The sequence below is a fragment of the Somniosus microcephalus genome, chromosome 11 (assembly GCF_052327205.1).
Source record: "Somniosus microcephalus isolate GS21.2 chromosome 11, FLI_Smic_1.0, whole genome shotgun sequence".
Classification (NCBI taxonomy): domain Eukaryota; kingdom Metazoa; phylum Chordata; class Chondrichthyes; order Squaliformes; family Somniosidae; genus Somniosus; species Somniosus microcephalus.
The window spans coordinates 173,794,758-173,815,398 of record NC_140997.1 but is presented as its reverse complement, the minus strand read 5'-3'; the positions used below and the strand labels follow the sequence as shown (position 1 = coordinate 173,815,398).

General features: G+C 42.6%; 1 protein-coding gene across 1 annotated transcript in view; it reads right to left on the bottom strand.

The window, feature by feature from the left end:
- Window positions 1–14,575: 14,575 nt before the first annotated feature.
- Window positions 14,576–20,641, bottom strand: part of prok2 (prokineticin 2) — a 49,767-nt gene continuing 43,701 nt past the window's right edge. The window contains exon 3 of the mRNA XM_086002288.1: window positions 14,576–15,171. Within this exon, the coding sequence (XP_085858414.1) occupies window positions 15,046–15,171 (126 nt within the window). The 3' untranslated portion in view covers window positions 14,576–15,045. The remainder of the gene's footprint in view (window positions 15,172–20,641) is intronic.

Genomic DNA, 20,641 nt, shown 5'->3' with positions numbered 1-20,641 from the left:
TGTGGGAGTAACATTTACGAGGTGGTGTATTTTTACTGTCGGGCCCTTCATCTCGTGTTTTTCGTGTGGTGACAATCGAGACAATGCATCTGCCAGTGCCATTTCTTTTCCTGGCCAGTATTTTAATTCGAAGTCGTAACTTTGGAGTCTTAACAGTAACCTTTGCGGTCTTGCTGGGGCCTTGCTTAGGTTTTTCTTGTAAATTTGTTCGAGTGGGCGATGGTCACTCTCTACCTCGAATTTTCTTCCGTATAAGTAGGTGTGGAACTTTTCGCATCCGTATACTACTGCCAATAGCTCTCTTTCGATGTTTGCGTATCTTGTCTCTGTTGATGTCAATGCCTTCAATGCGAAAGCTATTGGTTTTCCTTCCTGCACGAGGGCTGCCCCTAGCCCCCTGGTAGAGGCATCTACCTGTAGGGTGACAGGTTTTTTTCTATCGTAATAAGACAGGCTGGTTTCTTTACATAATAATTCCTTTAGGTGTTTGAAGTTCCTCTCATGGGATTCTGACCATTGGTATTCGGTGTCTTCTTTTAGTAATTCTCTTAGGTTCGCTGTGTAGTCTGACATGTTCGGGATGAAAGAGCTTCTATACTGGACCAAGCCGAGGTAGCTTCTCAGCTCCTTCTTGTCGTTTGGAGGTTTCATCTCTGCTATCGCCTCGACCTTTTTGGGATTAGGCTTGACACCCTCCGGTGTGTAGATCATGCCAAAAAATTTGCATTTCGTACTTTTAACGATGCACTTCTCAGCGTTCAGCTTGATGCCAGCCGTTTTGGTGCGCTCCATGGCCTCGTGCAAGTGCACGTCATGGTCTCTTTCATTTGTTCCGTAAACTTGGATGTCATCAGCGATTCCAATGGCTCCTTCACAGCCTTTGTATGTTTCATCGATCTTTTGTTGGAAGATGTCTTGGCTGACTTTCAACCCGAATGGCAGCCACAGGAATTTATAACGCCCCAATGGTGTATTAAAAGTCGTCAGGTTAGTTGATTCTTCGTCCAGTTTTACGTTCCAGTAGCCATTTCTGGCATCCAGTTTGGAGAATACTTTGGCTCCTGCCAGTGCTGGTGTGATTTCTTCTAATGTTGGTGTGGGGTAGTGCTCCTGCTTTATTGCCTGGTTTAAGTCTTTGGGGTCCAGGCAGATTCTGAGCCGTCCGTTCGGCTTTTCCCGTACCACAATCGAGTTTACCCAGTCTGTGAGTTCAGTGACCTTTGCGATTATTTCTTTCTCTTCCATTTCTTTTAGTTCGGTGTATAATTTTTCTTTTAGCTCGATGGGTATTTTTCTAGGAGCGTGGATGACGGGTTTTACCTCTGGATCTATTGATATATGGTACTTGAACTCCCCGAAGCATCCTACAGTGTCGTCAAAACACTCTGGATACATGTCCATCAAATGTTTCGTGTCCATGATTTGTGGACGATTTTCCAGTGGGGTGTTGCTGTCGACTTTCAGTGATGTTTTTGTTAGTTCGTGGTTTACCGAGATTAACCCCAGCTTCTAGCAGCTGTTTAATCCCAGAATCACCGATCCCTCGGAGTCGGTCACATAGAACATGCAGTTGATGTTTCTGCTTTTGTGTGTTCCTTTTATATAGGTTGTTCCGAGTTGTCTGATCTCGCTCCCCCCATACGCTGTCAGCGTGACGTTGTTTGCTTTTAAACATCCTCTTTTCAGGTATCTATCTTCGCCCAAGTTTTTGGGGAAGATCCTCTGGTATAGCCTCAGTGGAAGGATGTTGCTCTGAGCTCCTGTGTTCAACTTTACTTTTAGATTGACAGTTGTGGGCTGTCCTTCGATCCTCTTTTTAATCTGGATGATAGTGTGCCATTCTTTCTTTGGGGTGCTTTCCGCTCTGGACGTTTCATGTAAGAGAACCTTTATGGTTTCAATGTTCAGAGCTTTGTCGTACCCGCAGTCTTCGTCATCTTGCTCACCCATGGTATGGATTTTGTTTTTCTTTTGTTGGTTCTGCTGTCCACCTCTGCTTTTGGTGTGTAGCCCCTCTCTTTTAGCTCTGCACATCTTTTGCCAGTGGTTTGCTTTACCACACGTGCTGCAGCTTGTTCCATACGCTGGGCATTTTCTTCTGTCTGTGTAGTCGTGTTGTCTTCCGCATTTTCTACACGTATTCTTCCCGCTGTCATATACTTGTTTTTGTGTGCTGTGCTTTTCGTGCACTGCATCTACTCTGTGATCCGGTTTGGGAGTTGTCCGCACGTCAGCCGTATGAGTATTCAGCATTTTCATCTGTTGTTTTGTGGCTTCGTGAGCCCTCGCTGTATCTATGGCTTCTGATATTCTGAGCTTTTCTTTTCCTATTAGTTCTTTTTGCACTTCTGTATGTGCTGATCCCCATATTAGTTGGTCTACCAGCCTTTCTTCTAGTTCCGTAAACTTGCATTTGCTGGCTTCGTTTTTTAATCTCGTCAGGAAATTGTCAGCCATTTCATCAGGTTCCTGTCTTAAGCTTTGGAATTTATGCCTGTGTATGCGGTGGTTTGATTTAGGCTCGAGATGTTTACTGAACTTTTCATAAATCTCCGTAGGGTTCATTTTATCCTCTTCAGATAAACTCCAGCTGTTATAGAGATCTAAGCCTTTTTCTCCCGCCCACAGTAGAATGTAGCTGACTTTTTCCTCATCGGAGGAGCCTTTCAGGAAACTTTTAAATGTAAGCTCGCATTTTTGCTTAAATTTCCGGAAAGCTTCCACGATATCGTCGGCTTCCCAGTTCATGATGGGGAGCATATTCACAGTCAGTGCATTGGACGCCGTCATTTTAGCTGCCCGTATGATTCGCGGTTAAAACGCTGCAGAGTTTACTTTAAAATTTCTTTCTTCTATCTGATATCGTTTTTATTTGCGTAAGTTTTACTCACTTATACCGCTGCCACCATGCTATGTCTTCTAGCGCTCGTAGTGCTTTGTAAAGACGCCTCTGGACTCGGTAGTTTGTAATTATAAACTACTGTTTTATTTGAGTTGTAATGGCTGCCTGCTGCATGGTGCGGGGTGATATTTCAAAGTGCCCTGTGCAGCGCCTGCGCACTACTTTCCCAGCATCGTAGTGCTGCTACACTTGATTTGAGTGTTAGTACACTTGTACAATGTAGTCCCAACATAACTATGTAACAATCACAATCCTTGCTGAGCCCGCAAAGTTTTTGAAGGAATTCGTCAAGTGATTCCCCGGGTTGTTGTCGAGTTGTGGCCAGTAGATGCCGAGCAAAAATTTCATTTGGGGACTTGACATATAGCTGCTGTAGTATTTGGATAGCGGCGTCATAGTCTACACAGTCTTCGATATAATCAAACACATGAGGGGATACATAATTAGCAAGTATCTCTAATTTATCAGGAACATTTTCACCACACACCCTGAGGAAGTTCCTGAAAGTATGATACCAGTGTTTCCATACCTTAGCAGCTGTAAGTGAATTCGGGTCCAGGTCGAGACGGGCGGGTCTGAGTAGTTTCTCCATGATGGATCGATTACTTATCTGAGTTCCCTTCTACAGTTCGAGTTGTAGCTGGCTGTTCCCAAATCACGCAAAGCGTGGAGTCGATATCAAGTTGATTAAATTGACGTAATAAAACTCACTACGCACTTGGTTTGAGCATAAAGCAAGGCTTTAATCAACTTGTTTCAGAACATGGAGGTCTAGTTGTACTTCACTAGTTCCTTGTCTTACAAAATGTCCCTGGAAAGCTGGGGCCGACACCCGAGTATTTATACTCCTTGGACGGCGCCACCAGCTGGCCGTCCAGTGTTATTTCACGAGTAGTTTCTTGATGAATGATGAGATTTATAACAGGCACTATCACGACTGCCCATTTGCTTGCAGTCAATTTAATTTCCAGTACAACGTTACTAATAGTCCCTCCTCTCCATATACTTAGAGTAGGTAGCTCCCACGTGGAATGAGAAAGGGGCTGTAAAGTCAACAAGAACATTGACACCGCTATTCACCTTCTGTCCAATTTTCTACTCTTTTTGATTGCACTTACATGTGGCAAAGGACTGTGGGTTTCTTAAGAGGACTGAAAATTTACACTTGGCCCAGCAATAAAATGAATAGAACAAGACCCACAGCATAACATGAGGTTTAAGATATAAAGATCTATCAATTGCAAAACAAAAACATATAAAATACTTACTTTGTGTCACACATTAATCTGGATTTTCATGAGCTGTGAGAGGCGGGATGTGAATTACGCACTGGTGCAAGCAATCTTTACTATTTTGCTGCCTGGTCCAAAGGTTGTGAGTGAAACTGCTTGACAGCAGTTCTGACAGTAAATTATAGTGCCGTTGAACAACGGACTCCCACAGGGTTCTGTCCTGGCACCCATGTTATTCAATGTTTACACCAGTGATCTGCCCGAAATAGAGTCCCGCAAGTTCATATATGCTGATGACATTGCCTTGGCCACACAAAACATGAATCTGTCCATCACCCTGGAGACCCTGACCGGTGATTTACAGAGGATCGAGGCCTACTTCCGCCGATGGCAACTTCGGCCAAACCCGCAAAAGACCATCACTTCGACATTCCACCTCAACACCCATCAAGCAAACCATGCTTTGAAAGTCTCCTTTTGCAGTGCAGAGGTAAACCATGCCAAAAAAACCTCCTAATTAGGAGTCATGCTTGATCGCACCCTGTTGTATAGACAGCATGTCCAGAACCTTGGGAAGAAACTAAAGAGTAGGGTCAATTTGATCCAGAAACTCGCCGGATCCACATAGGGAGCAAACGCTCAAACCCTCCGTATAGCAGCACTCACCAGCGGAATACTGCTCTCCACAATGGCTATTGAGTCCGCATGTCAAATCCGTTGATGTCCAGCTGAATTCCACTATAAGAATTATCACCGGTACGCTTTTATCGACACCAACACCTTGGCTGCCCGTGTTTTTTTTCGCTTATGGGATCTGGGCGTCGCTGGCAAAGCCAGCATTTATTGCCCATCCCTAGTTACCCTTGCGATGGTGGTGGTGAGCCGCCTTCTTGAACCACTGGAGTCTGTGTGGTGAAGATACACCCACAGTGGTGTTAGAGAGGGAGTTCCAGGATTTTGACCCAGCGACGATGAAGGAATGGCGATATACTTCTAAGTCAGGATGGTGTATGACTTGCAGGCAACCTACAAGATAGCCATGCCATTACACCGGAAACTTTGGCCTGGATAGCTGAAAGGGTTAAAAGCAAATCCTCTCAGTGTTTAAAATGCAAAGCAAACAAATTACAAAGGAAAGAGAAAGGGGTTATGTGCGAAATCACTAAGAGCTGAGGAGAAGCCAGGTGGCTAGATAAAATGTCTGCCCAGCTCAAGGACTTTATACAATGGAGCCTTACAAGAATAAGATAAGGCATAGCCACCAAGCTACACACAGCTAATGCTGAACTGTGAGAAAGGTTTAATAAAATCAGCTAAACTTAAAGTAACATAAAGAAACAAAATGGCTTGCGTAGATTATTAAAGAAACCTCAGCCTAGCAACTGTAGAACAAGACGTCATAACACAGGTGGCAGAGATAAGAAATAGAACAGAAAGAATGGGCTCAGTTACAAACGAGTTGTTGATACTGTAACCTATGACCTGCAGCCCAGTATTGCAGACCAAGAAGGGTCACGAGGGCCTAGCTGCCAGAATCATTGCAGGGGAGGATTAATTAGCTATTGTATTGAAGGGGTTAAATTGAACCCTCTCAGAATTCGGACAGCCGAGGTGACCACTAATTAAGTGATGCCAGCAAAATTAAACTCAGAACAAAGGAGTGAGGTCATGTGAAAGTGAATAAGATAAGAAATATCACAATAAAAATTGACTTGCGTAAAGAGGCGAAACTAAAACAAAGAACAATGTGAGAAGCTTCGAAAAACCAAGATAGGACGCAGTTGTGGGACCAGACAGAATATGTGCGTTTTGCGTAAGCGATAAGAAATATGCTGCTTTAGCTAAAAATTGTAGACCCAGCAGAATATAGGGGTCATGGGAATTTGACCTGTAACCAAAGGCATAGTAAGATGTAACTAACCTTTATTAATACTGAAAAGAATCCATATGTAATCAGGTGATTATTGTAATACAATGTGATCAGGTGATTATTGTAATACAATGTGATTGGATGAAAATAGAATAAAAAGCTGTACCAACCAAGAGAGAACGAGAAGGTGCTCACTCAGACCGCGGGGTCTAAGGCGCTTCTCACAGAGCTCTGATAATAAACTGCATCTTTTTACTTTTACACGGTTTAGATGTGAATTTATTTTCACCCCAACTGTTGTGTATGTACCTTTAAGAGAATAACTGGTCTCAGACTGCAATACCGACCCCTGTATAAAAGGCGCTAGAGAGCCTCTGTTGGTTAGATTCGTTTATGCCTTCCACCAGTAAAGATCTGTTGTTTTCTCTCCTGCTAGTCCGTGTCTAAATCATTCACGGACTTAACACTGGCGACGAAGTAGAAAGAACTTACCTGTAACTCAGCAGCAGCTCCAACGATGTTGAAGGTCGGAAGAAAAAAAAAAATAGAGTCCATTGAAACTCGAGGAACGGGCGTCGACCGTCAATCATCGGGTTCAAGGCTTTGCAGGAGCGACTTTCCAGAGCCAGGCTGGGTTCCTCGGTCCGTGGTTTCCCAGCTAATCGGGCTGGTGGCAGGTAGTGCTCTGATCCTTCCTGGGCTGCAACGGGGCCGGGCAGCGAGTCGGGAAGCAAGGAGAGAGAGAGAGGGTGGAGCATACAGGGCGCGGCCGGTGTTTCGAAGCTGGGCAGCGTTCGGACCTCAGAAGAGGGAGGGAAGTGTCCCAGAGGGTCCGCTCCACAACGGGAAAATAATAAAAGAAAAAGAATATGCGCAAGAAACCGTGGAAAGCAGCGCTAACAGCGGGGAAGAAGGAAAAGCGCGGGAGGCGCCATTTTGTTAAATCAGAGAAGAAGGCAAAACGCGGGAGGCGCCATTTTAGATTTGCAAGATGCCGAAGACAGGCTGTATCACTGCTTTTGATAATACATTAGAGGACTGGACCACGTATGTGGAAAGAGTCGAGGTATATTTCGAGGCAAATGAAATAGCGGAGGGGAAAAAGGCATCAATATTGCTAAACATAATGGGCGCTAGAACGTACGGCCTATTGCGGGATCTGATTACTCCAGCCAAACCGAAGGCGAAGAGTTTTAACGAAATTGTTGCTGTTCTACAGGAGCACTTAAACCCTGCACCGCTGTTGATAGCAGAAAGATTTAAATTCCACAGGAGAACTCAGCACAAAGATGAGAGCAATGCTGAGTATCTTACGGAACTACGCAAGCTATCAAAGCACTGCCAGTTCGGAGCAGGACTGGCAGATACCCTACGGGACAAATTTGTCTGTGGACTCCTGAGTGAAGGAACACAGAAGAAGTTACTCGCAGAAAAAGAGCTGATGCTAGATAAGGCTTTCAGCGTGGCAGTATCGTATGAAGCAGCAGACAGGGGAGCTGCAGAAATTCAACAAAAACCACAGGAATACAGCACCCACGAAATGACACGGGGATTTGCAAAATGTTATCGCTGCGGCAGAACTAACCATGACCAGAAGGACTGCTGGTCCAAAGACAAAATAAACAGTGCAGGAAGATTGGACACATTGCACGAGTTTGTAGGGCTGGGAAGAAGACCAGCGGCAACAAAAAGGCTACTAAGGAACCGTACAATAAAGTACAAAAGATGACGGACAGTAGTTCCGAAGACCAGATGAGTGATAGTGAATCCGAGAACAGGAGATTAAGCTGTCTCAAACTTCACAATGTAATCGCAAAAGAGGATCACCGAACCATTTGGGTCACCCTCACGATAGCAGGGTCCCAAGTTAAAATGGAATTGGATACAGGATCAGCGCTAACCATCATGAATCGACGAGACTACGAGCGGCTATTTTCACACATACCCTTGAGAGAGACATCCATCATCTTGACGACGTATACGGGGCAAAAAGTATACCCCAGAGGAAAAATAAGGGTGCCTGTCGAATACAATGGCAAGAAAATACGGAAATTGTATCTCTACATACTGCCAAATGGTGGACCACCGTTATTGGGATGGGAATGGATCAGGAAGATAAACTTAGATTGGCATTCCATTCATGCAATGACGGTGGACGGTAAAAAAGATGAAGACGTCACTCCTGGACGATGGTCAACAATCTTAGCTAACGCCAAAGAGGTATTTCAACAAGAACTGGGCACGCTTAAAGGCGTAACCGCCTCGTTAAAAATAGAAGAGAATGCAGTTCCCAAGTTTTTCAAAGCGAGACCGGTACCATATGTAATTCGTCCAGCCGTCGAGGCAAAGCTGGAGAATCTGGAGAAGGCGGGCGTGTTATCTAAGGTCGACTGGAGCGAGTGGGCGACACCCATCGTTCCTGTCATGAAAAAAACGTTAAGCAATAAGTCCGGAGAGCCAAGGAAGATTCGCATCTGTGGGGATTTCAAGGTGACGGTGAACCCTGTCCTTCACACAGTACAATATCCTCTTCCAAGGATAGAAGACATCTTCGCCTCACTGTCTGGAGGGAAGCGTTTTACAAAAATTGACCTAGCACAAGCATATTTGCAGATGGAGGTTGAAGAGTCCTCTAGGAAGTATCTCACGATAAACACTCACAAAGGTCTTTACCAATATCATCGATTGGTATTCGGAGTAGCATCGGCTCCGGCGATATGACAAAGAGCGATGGAACAAGTCCTGCAAGGGATTCCGGGGACTCAGTGTTACTTGGACGACATCCTTGTAACAGGTGAAGATGACAGTGAACACCTTAACAACCTAGAACAGGTGCTCACTAGACTACGGGAACATGGGCTGCGAGCCAACCGTCCCAAGTGCGAATTTTTTAAGAAACAGATATCGTATTGTGGCCACGTGATTGATGAAGAGGGGTTACATAAGCCCCCTGACAAAATTGAAGCGGTTGTTAAGGCCCCAGTGCCTGAAAATGTGTCGCAACTGAGGTCATTCCTCGGGTTGGTGAATTACTATCATAAGTTTTTGCCGAATTTGTCGACAATTCTGCATCCACTGAACGCCCTGCTATGAATGGGGGTAGCATGGAAATGGAGTAATGATTGTAAACGTGCTTTTCAGAAGAGTAAGGACTTAATCACTTCGAAGGAAGTATTGGCTCACTACAGCCCAGCACTGCCAATCAGGCTGGCGTGTGATGCGTCTCCCTACGGCATTGGGGCGGTACTGTCACATAAATTCCTTAATGGTTTGGAGAGGCCGATAGCTTTTGTGTCACGCTCGTTAACTTCTGCCGAGCGTAACTACGCCCAGATTGACAGAGAGGCCCTCAGCCTAGTGTGGGGGGGTGAAGCTGTTCAATCACTATCTGCACGGTCAAAAATTTACTCTACTATCCGATCATCAACCTCTTGTCTCCATTTTCAACCCTCAGAAGGGCGTACCGATAATGACAGCACAACGGCTGCAGAGATGGTCCCTTTTCCTAGGGGCACACCAATATGACATCGAGTACAGGGGAACTAAACAGCATGGAAATGCTGATGGATTGTCACGTCTACCGTTGCCGACGGTGGAAGAAGAAGACCTTGCAGTGGATCCAATGGAGTTATTCCACTCGACCATAGTCGAATGTCTCCCTGTGACGAATGCAAACATAGAAAAGGAAACACGGAATGACCCGACACTATCACGGGTCTATGATTTAACGGTGAAGGGATGGCCAGCACATGGCGAACCACTGCTGCCAGCATTTTTGTCAAGAAGAGAACAGCTGTCAGTGTGCAGAGGAACCTTGATGTGTGGATCCAGAGTAGTAATTCCACCTAAGTTGACGGATAGAGTGCTCAGTGAGCTTCATGAGGGTCATCTGGGTGGGGTAAAAATGAAGAGCTTAGCCAGAGCGTTTGTGTGGTGGCCGGGAATCGATAGAGAAATCGAAGAGATGACCAAGAGCTGTGCAGGATGCCAGAAGGTCCAAAACGCCCCACCACAAGCTCCTCTGCATCCATGGGAGTGGCCCTCATCTCCATGGCAAAGGGTGCACATTGATTTTGCTGGTCCCTTCATGGACTCGATGTTTTTAATTGCGGTGGATGCACATTCAACGTGGCCAGAGGTAATAAAAATGTCCTCAACCACCACAGAAAAAACTATCGCAGTTTTACGAACCATATTCGCCAGGAATGGGCTGCCTGAACAGATTTGCTATGACAATGGACCACAGTTTGTGTCTGAAGATTTTCGGAGGTTCTTAAAGAACAATGGTGTTAAGCATTACACATCTGCCCCATATCATCCAGCCACTAATGGATTGGCCGAGAGGTTTGTCCAAACATTCAAGAAGGCTATCAAGGCAATGTGTAATGAAGATATACCCCTGCAACACAAGGTGGACAACTTCTTGTTTGCCTACCGGAATGCGACACATGCGGTTACCAACCAAACTTCAGCCACGATGTTCTTCAATCGAAGACTACGATGCCGCTTGGATTTGGTTAAGCCAAACGTCCGAAGAGATGTGGAGAACAGGCAGTTTCAGAATATGAATGAAAGGCCGACCAGGAGTTTTAAGATAGGTCAACCAGTTTTGGCCCGGGACTACCGCACTGAGAAATGGCAGCCAGGAATGATTTGTACACGACAAGGACCTCTCATGTATACCGTGGACGTTGGGGAGAGCATTGTAAGACGCCATGCTGACCAGATCCTAGAGTCACTGGAAAACGTCAACTCCACACCACGATCTGATACACCTGGTAATGAAATCGACGTTCCAATTGCAGCTACCGCAGAACCGGTAATATTGGAAGCAGATGAACCAAACAACAACATTGATTCCGACTCAACATTGCCAGAAGTACCTGATACTCCAAAGAGGCGTTATCCAGACAGAATCAGGAAGCCTCCTCAAAGACTGAACTTATAATTGCTTAAACTTAACCAATGTATCTAGCAACAGTAATTGTGATTGTAATTCGTTATCATTAGTGTTAAATGAATGTTATGTACTGTTTATCTAAAAGGGGAGGAATTGTTGTGTATGTACCTTTAAGAGAATAACTGGTCTCAGACTGCAATACCGGCAGTGACCACCCCTGTATAAAAGGCGCTAGAGAGCCTCTGTTGGTTAGATTCGTTTATGCCTTCCACCAGTAAAGATCTGTTGTTTTCTCTCCTGCTAGTCCGTGTCTAAATCATTCACGGACTTAACACCAACAATAGCTGACTTAGATATTGACATTTGATTTGCTTTGCTACTATCATACGAAAGAAGATAATGCAAGAAGGAAACATGTGCTTTTCACGTAATCTATATTCATGAAGGAAGTGCATACTGCTGCTATTTTTAAGAAAGGCACTTTGGCAGTTAAAACAGAAAAACTGTGTTTCTGCACACAGATCACTCATCAGTATATTGAGTATTATCTTTAAAAAGTGACTCAATAGTACAAGCATGTTCGATTCCTCCTCCCAATATTGAGTGTGATTTTCTACTGTATCCTTGGGTTTGCTCTTTTCATAACCAAGTAGGCTGCTCGCGGGATTCCTTCCAATGATGTTCTGAAACCTGCTACTGGCAGATATGGAATGCTGTCCCTTCCTCTCTCGGGGGAAGTGATTAATAACAGGGGGAGAGTTTCCGCTTTGAGCATAATTGAGAAATTACACCCAAACTGCGCTTGGAATTGTGCTGGTTAGGTTACAGTTCAAGTTTCCGATAAAAATTATTTGCATAATCACAAACGTAAAATCTTCCATGAACCAGCACAATCACATAGGATTACATAGATATACAGCACAGAAACTGGTCATTCGGCCCAACCAGTCCATGCTGGCATTTGTGCTCCACTTGCGCCTCCTCCCATCTTTCCTCATCTAAATCTATCAGCATAACCTTCTATTTCCTTCTCCCTCATATGCCTATCTAGCCTCCCCTTAAATGTATCTATACTATTTTCCTCCATCACTCCCTGTGGTAGTGAGTTCCACATTCTCACCACTCTTTGGGTAAAGAAGTTTCTTCTGAATTCCGTATTGGATTTCTTGGTGACTATCTTATATTGATGGCCTCTAGTTATGCTCTTCCCCACAGGTGGAAACATTCACTCTGTATCCACTTTATCAAAACCATTCATAATTTTAAAGACCTCTATTAGGTCACCCCTCAGCCTTCTTTTTTCAAGAGAAAAGCGACCCAGCCTGTTCATCTTGACAGATCGGAAATGTCGGTTTTCAGCGCATGCGCTGTGCATGCCTGAAACCGGCATTTCCGATGTCCCTACGGGTGGGTACACAGCATGTACCCAGCCGTAGGGATCGGAATATCTGGGCCATTATTTTCTAAGTGCCCTGTTACCACGTCCTTAATAATAGTTTCTAGCTTTTTCCCAACTACTGATGTCAGGCTAACTGGTCTGTAGTTCCTTGTTTTCTCTCTACCTCCTTTCTTAAATAGTGGGGTTATATTTGCTACCTTCCAAACCATGGGAACCGTTCTAGTATCAATGGAATTTTGCAAGATGACAACCAAACCATCCACTATCTCTATAGTCACCTCTTTCAAAAGCCTAGAATGTAGAGAATCAGGTCATGGGGATTTATCGGCTTTCAGTCCCATTAATGTCTCCAGTACTTTTTTTTACTAATGCTAATTTCTTTCAGTTCCTCATTCTCACCAGACCCTTGGTTCTCCACTATTTTCAGGAGTTTTTTTTACATCTTCTTCCGTGAAGACAGATACTAAGTATTTGTTTAATTTCTCAGCCATTTCCTTATTCCCCATTATAATTTCTCCTGTCTCAGCCTGTAAGGGACCCACATTTATTTTTGCTAATCTTTTCCTTTTTACATACCTATAGAAGCTTTTACAGTCTGTTTTTATGTCTCTCACTAGTTTACTCTCATTCTATTTTCCCTTTCTTTATCAATTTGCTGAATTCTAAAATCCTCTCATTCCTCAGGTTTGGCAACATTATAAGCCTCTTCTTTTGATCTAATACTATCTTTAACTTCTCCTGTTAGCCACAGTTAGACCACATTTCCTGTGGGGTTTTTGTGCCTTAAAGGAATGTATATTTGGTCCCAGTACTGATTCTTGTGGAACACCACTTCCCACCTTCTGCCACTCTGAATAGCTACCCTTTACCCCTACTCTCTGCTTTCTGTTTTAAAGCCAGCTTGTTATCCATTCTGCTACTTGTCCCCTGACTCGACCTGCTCTGACCCTATTCATTAGTCTATTATGTGGTACCTTATTGAAGGCCTTTTGAAAATCCAGATAAATTACATCTACTACATTACCCTTGTCTACTCTATCTGTTACCTCTTCAAAACATTCAATGAGGTTGGTCAGGCAAGACTTTCCCTTTTGAAATCCATGCTGTCTATTCATTATCATATTTTTGGTTTCTAGATGTTCTTCTATTTTTGCCTTTTATTAGGGATTCCCTTATTTTTCCTATCACCGATCTTAATCTGACTGGTCTATAGTTCCCTGGACATGTTCTATCTCCCTTCTTAAATATAGGTATTATTACATTAGCTATCTGCTAGTCCTCTGGCACTACACCTTGTTCTAACGAATTATTAAATATGTGTAGTAATGCCTGTGCTATCTCTTCCCTAGATTCTTTTAAAATGCATGGAAGTAATCCATCCGGACCAGGAGTTTTATCCTCTTTGAGTTTGATTAGTTTATTTAATATTTCTCTTTTTATTTTAAATGCAGCTATCTCATTTCTAATCTCATCATCTGATGTCATGTCCATGGTAAATACTGAGGCAAAGTAATTATTTAATATTTCTGCCATCTCTCTATTGCTTCCTGTGATATTACCCTGTCCATCCCTTAGTGGCCCTATTCCCATCCCGACTTTCCTTTTTTTATTTATGTGTAATTTTTTTGACTTCACTCCTAATCTCTTCGTATTCTCTCTTGTCATGCTCTCCCTGCTGTCCATGTACTTAGTGGGCAGAGTGATAGGATATAATTGTTCTTTTTCTTTCCAATAAAAAGTATGCATTGATGTATTTCAGCGTGGTAACTTGGTCCAATTTTATTACTACAGCTATAAATGAATTTATCACCAAAAATAAGCATTTTTAATAAGTGTCCAGTCCTCCACCTGTGAGTAACCTGATTTAAAATCACTGAAAATGACTTAAAAAACTATTAACCATTTACTACTTTCATTGATGTACAGTCATCAATTTCTTCGTAAATTAAATACTTTTTGATATGAAAGAACTTTGAAAATGTGCCTACTAGTGCCTGTGCGCCTAAGAAAATGAGCACAATTTGAGGAGCCTTCCTGAACCAGTGCAATCAGCAGAATCTCGCAATGTCAACCTGGGAGTGTGGCCAGTTTTGTGGGCTGGGCCTAATCCGGTGATTTGAATCTTAAACCAACGTAAAAGATCATGGTAAACACAAGTATAAGTGGTTTTGGGCATAACTCACGTTTAAAGTTCCACGATCTTTTGCAGTGGTTCTGCCGATTCTGTACGGATTGCATTGATATTACTGGCATAAATGAGCAGAAACTCACAAAGAATTTTTTCCCTTTACTTTCTGTTCAAACATGAATTGATACATTCCTTTTTAATGCTACAATTAACTCAACAACGACAGCACTTGGTGGTCGTTGGGAGATGTCCCGAGTGCTCCTGTGGTTGGTTCAATGGTGCTGTATCAGCGATGCCCTCTTTTCCCATGAGAATCCCAAAGAATGTTTTGCTTTAAGTTGCACTTTACTCTTTAATTGACAAACAATTGAAAAACTCCTTCCATTCTGATACAGAAACATATAATTGCAAAGTCCATTTACAGACACTCCCAAATGGTGCTGGGCAAATGTATAAAATATGTACGCACAACATATCTTTATTTAAATACATACAATCAGCCTGAATATCATCTCACAAATGAATGTGACAAAGATTTACAATTGTTTTTTTTTATATTTGTTATTGGCAAGTAGGCTAGTTAATGCAAATTTGGCTAACCAGGATTATTTCTGCTAAAAGAACACATCTTCAATTTTGAACAGTGGTAAACATTTGTACTGGCTATCTGCAAACCTCACACAAATAAGATTTGGCAAACAAGGGCAGGTATGGTGCATTCGATTCCCAAGGTATGGTACCTAGGAAACACAATAAAGAATAAATAATTACAGATAACTGAAACATTATCATGTACAATAAATGATTCTTCAATGTAATTTATAACCTGCCTTTAAAAATAACTTTTATGGAATCAGATATACCATATCTCCAGCTATGTTTCAGCCAAGCCAACCCTTGCTTTAACTAAAGAATGAGTTGATTAGAGGAATTTTATTTATTTTGTAAAGTTGAAGGGACTTTTATTTACTTTTTCTATTTGGTGAATTTTGTGTTCATCAAGGTGTGGAATGCCAGTGATGGGAAATAGAACATTTGCATATACACAAACATGGTCCGGTCTGTTTGACAACATAGTGAATGAAATCATGCTGAATGAGGGCTTCAGGTTCGGGCTATTACTTGTTTTTTAAAATTTTCTGGCATCCAGTGTCAGCATTAAGCAGCACAAAGTCAGTTATAACATGGTGGATATACAGTAAAGTAAAACTCTCTTAAAGGGTTGGATTTTCTCAGCCCCGAGGAGGTGGGTATGGAGTTAGGACTGCCAGTAAAGTTGCAGAAAGTGGGGGCGGATGGCAAACCCGCCCCCATCCCGCCTCCGTGCCCTTTTGCTTGGAGGCGGGAAGATGTGCTGCTTTGGGTCCAGTCTCTTGGATGCGGGAAAGGGATTAGATCCTTTAACAGTTAACAGGCAGAAAAAAGGATTAGTCCCATTCTACCTTTTCAGGTGAAGGCTTTCTGACCTCAGAGAACCCCACCGGGGTGGAGGAGTCGAGTAGGAGGTCTGCGGGGGATGGAGGGGCCTGAATGTAAGATGTAGAGGTGAGTGATGGGTGCAGGTGTGGAGTGGTAAGTATGTAAGGTGAGTGTTAAGTGTTAAAAAATGTTCACTTACCTTGGTTTCTGCCTGCAGCCTTCATCCGCTCTGGATCGGGAGTCCCGACATCTTCCTTGTAGATTTCACAGACTGGCTGTTGGATCCTCCGAACCAACAGTCATCTGAAATCTACAAAGTTGAAAGGTTTGATGAGTCCTGAACACAAGGGCTCATCAAACTACATAGAATGTCAGTGTTTGACAGCTTCACAGAGCTGTCAAACGCCAACACTTCTTCTTTCAAGAAGTCTTGATAGATGGCACGTCAGACGTTGACATGCTCTGTCAGTGACTTCCCCCTAATTGGCCTGCTGAGCCCGCAGGGCGGGCTTAACAAGGTCAATCAGGGGAAAATCCCCCTGGTTGGTCAGAACATGATGGAGGTGGGACATTGACCCGACAAGCAGCAGTCCCGCCTCCAGCACGTCTCCATTCACAAAATCTGTGTCAACCCAACCTCAAAAAAGCACCTTTTGCTGCACCACGTGACATTTTCCATTTCCTACACCAACCATATTGTTGCCTCACTGAGGGAGATTGCCGATTTATGCTGAATTAGGGAAAGTTCATGTTGTATGCCTGTATGTACTAGGAATTGAACAGAGACTATCTAAACTTATTTGAAAAAGAACACATGTTCAGTGTAGTGGTTAAAGTGGAATTTGTTAAGAAGGGGGTCTCAGTTTTCCCTAACTTGAGAAACCTTTGACTATGTCCCTGAAACCATTAAGATTCTCCAAGTACTTGGTCATACTCATGTAATAAGGAGGAAGAACAATTAAAAAAAAATAACCAGTTTGTGTGTATATTTTAAGGCACATTCTTCAAAACTATTCTTGTTTAAATCTAAAACTGTTTCATTGATGTACACACATCTCTGTTTCTCACAATCAATTTTTAAACACAAATTCCTTTGTCCCTTTCTTTTTGCACTATAGATAGATTCCTATGATCTCTAATCACTTTTATCTCTTCCACTAGATTTGTGGATACATTGATGGATTAATGAATTCTCTTGATCAGGGACATAGAAAAATAGAAGATAGGAGCAGGAGTAGGCCATTCGGCCCCTCGAGCCTGTTCCGCCATTTAATGAGATCATGGCTGATCATCCAAATTCAGCACCCTGTCCCTGCTTTCTCCCCATATCCCTTGATCCCATTAGCCTTAAGAAATATATCTAACTCCTTCTTGAATATATTTAACGAATTGGCCTCAACTGCCTTCTGTGGTAGAGAATTCCACAGGTTCACCACTCTCTGGGTGAAGAAATTCCTCCTCATCGCAGTCCTAAATGGCTTACCTCTTATCCTTAGACTGTGACCCCTAGTTCTGGACTCCCCGCCATCAGGAACATCCTTCCTGCATCTAGTCTGTCTAGTCCTGTTAGAATTTTATAAGTTTCAATGCGAACCCCTCTCATTCTTCTAAACTCTAGCGAATACAAGCTCAATCGATCCAATCTCTCTTCATACGTCATTCCTACCATCCCAGGTATCAGTCTGGTGAATCTTCGCTGCACTCCCTCCATGGCAAGAACATGCTTCCTCAGATAAGGCGAACAAAACTGCACACAATACTCAAGGTGTGGTCTCACCAAGGCCCTGTATAACTGCAGCAAGATATCCTTGTTCCTGTACTCGAATCCTCTCGCTATGAAGGCCAATATACCATTTGCCTTCTTAGCCGCCTGCTGCACCTGCATGCTTACCTTCAACGACTGGTGCACAAGGACACCCAGGTCTCGTTGCACTTCCCTTTTGAATTGAAACCCCAGGGTTGGCGCTCAGTACATCAAAGATGATGTTTTTGTGTTTAATCTTGCACTTTTACATTGCTTTCTCTTGAGTATTGTGACTGACAATAGCCAGTTGTTATAGATTATTACAGGCTTGTTTACTGTACCAAGATTTGTGGATAAACATATTGACAGAAAGTAGCGAACTCAACTGATCCTGAAGTCATCCTGAAAATAAGCACTCTTTTTAAAGGGAAAATTTTTCTGAAACTACCAACCTTGTTTTGAACAGAAGTCCTATACACAAAACACAGAGAATTGATCTCCCTGCCAAGTCATGAGTGAGGCCTACGGCAAAGAACATTAGAAATAAGAGCAGGAGTAGGCCATACGGCCCCTCGAGCCTGCTCCGCCATTTAATAAGATCACGGCTGATCTTCGACCTCAACTCCACTTTCCCACCCGATCTCCATATCCCTTGATTCCCCTAGTGTCCAAAAATGTATCTATCTCAGCCTTGAATATACTCAAAGATTCAGCACTCACAGCCCTCTGGGGCAGAGAATTCCAAAGATTCACAACCCTCTGAGTGAAGAAATTCCTCCTCATCTCAGTCTTAAATGGCTGACCCCTTATCCTGAGACTATACCTCCTAGTTCTAGACACTCCAGCCAGGGGAAACAACCTCTCATCATCTACCCTGTCAATCCCCTTCAGAATCTTGCAAGGAGGTGCATTGAGGCTGGTGATCAGAAAGAACAAGAAAACAAAAATAAAAGATTGTGTTTCAAAAGGTAAACTTACCCTAGAAAGATAAATTTATCTTATGAAAGTTTGGGAGCACATGCCAGTCACCCATAAATGAAAGAATCAGGATTGAATCTGATGAGCAAATATTTCAATATTTTGCTAATTACGTGAGGTTGTGAATGACCAATGCAAAACAAAGAACAATTTTCAAATATGTTAAGAATATCGAGAGGTGATACTGTAAATTACCAGTGAGTGAGGGGCTGCGCCATCCTGGCCCACTTTAACCACTGGTCTGGCACAAACAACCTAGATTTATTGCATTAAATTTCACTCCTTACAATCACAGCTTTCGGGTGCGAGTACATAACCACTGGACTACCATATGTACATTCTTATATTTAAAAGAGATTTCAAAATACTATTCATATATTGATTGAAAAAAAAATGTTGTTTAATATTACTAAAGTAATTACCTACATCACATCAATAAATTACCCACAAATCTGCTTTTTTGATGTAGTCATATTTGACCAGGGAAAAATAACACCTTTACCATAAAGTCATCTATAGCCCTTAATGGTGTTAACTAGTAGCCCTTATCGCCCTGTGAATGTTAAGTGATGTTTCTGTCTTCCTGAATGTACTACTCAAAATGCTTCCTGAAATATTATTTGAAATGAAAGAACTACTGATGCTATTTCAGGAATGATTAAATGAGCTGTTTTTTTTGTTGCATGGTTCCATAAGGCTAATCTTTGGGAGCTATATAAAAAGTGAAGTTGATTCATATAGGTTTTCTCGTAAAGAAGGAAGCACAATCCATGCACCATTGCAAAGAGTTTGTGTCATATCATAGAGTGTTATGAAGAGCTATTAAGTTACTTAAATGAATTTAGTATTTCTTTACCTACTGCTGATGAATGAATGAATAAATGGTTTAGAGCTTGGACTCAGTTATCGGAAGCAGATATTTCAGCAGTGCAAATGTAGCAGTTGAAAAACTTCACTGGATAGTTATTTCTACTACTGTACAAAAGAAATGCATTTAATTATTGACCAAGAACTTTCATCTTAATTTCTAAGAAAAATCTGTCAAGTTACAGAGAAGAGGATGCTGAGAGCACGATCTGAAGTTGAAACTAATTGATAACAGCTTGTTTTAGTTGAGATGCTTAATATCCTGCTGCTGAGTGCTTCCTCTGTCTAATTTGTATGACTCACTCTAATTCATCATTAAAGATATTCCTGTCGATACGCAATCTAAGTCGCTCCAATTTGGTGAAGCCAAGTTCATTATTGCAATGGTGGATACTGTACTCGGGATTGATTCATAAACACAGGCATGATTTGGTTTGGCATTTCACAAGAAACAGAGCCTGAGATGAGCTATTAGCGACAAATTTCCCAATCCTGTGTTCTCAGTGGAAAGCTATGCTCAAAGGGAGCATGGTCCAAAGAATCAGCACTACAGAGTTGTTGTCCTATTTTTGATCGGCATTCCCTTTGAGTGCGGCTCCCTGCTGGGAGTGTGGGATGGGAAAATTTACCCCATTAGGTAGCACTTACCAAAATGCATAACAAATTCTACTTCCATTCCTACATATTTATACTGAAATTACCTTTTTAGTAGAGATTATTATGAGGGTGGAAGAGATCAATATTTTGCCTTCGATTTGGATTAATGACCCAGCTGATGACTGACAAAACTTAAATAAAACTGTGTGACAGGCATCCCTGGGATTTAAACTTGCAGCCTTCTAATGGTGAAGCCCTGAAGTACTGGCCAGGCTACTGGCAGGATCAAACACGTCTTACTCCTTTTGCCAAAATATTGTCATTAGTAGCTGATCAACCCAATGAATTCAAATTTTAATCCCTGCAAAGTCACTTAATGTTCTTTTGATGTGCCATCTCTGAACCTACGCAAACTGCTAACTCCTACAGAAATGCTCCATTGCTACAGAAAGTAAAATGTGCTCAAAGGACGACTGTCATCAGTAGCAGCCGCATGGAAAACAGATGAGTAAAGTTTTAGAAGAATGGTGCAGGGAGCTGTCAGTTGGATTGTAATTGTCACCATTCTGTCACACAGCACTGTCCTACATTGTGCTGCACCAAGC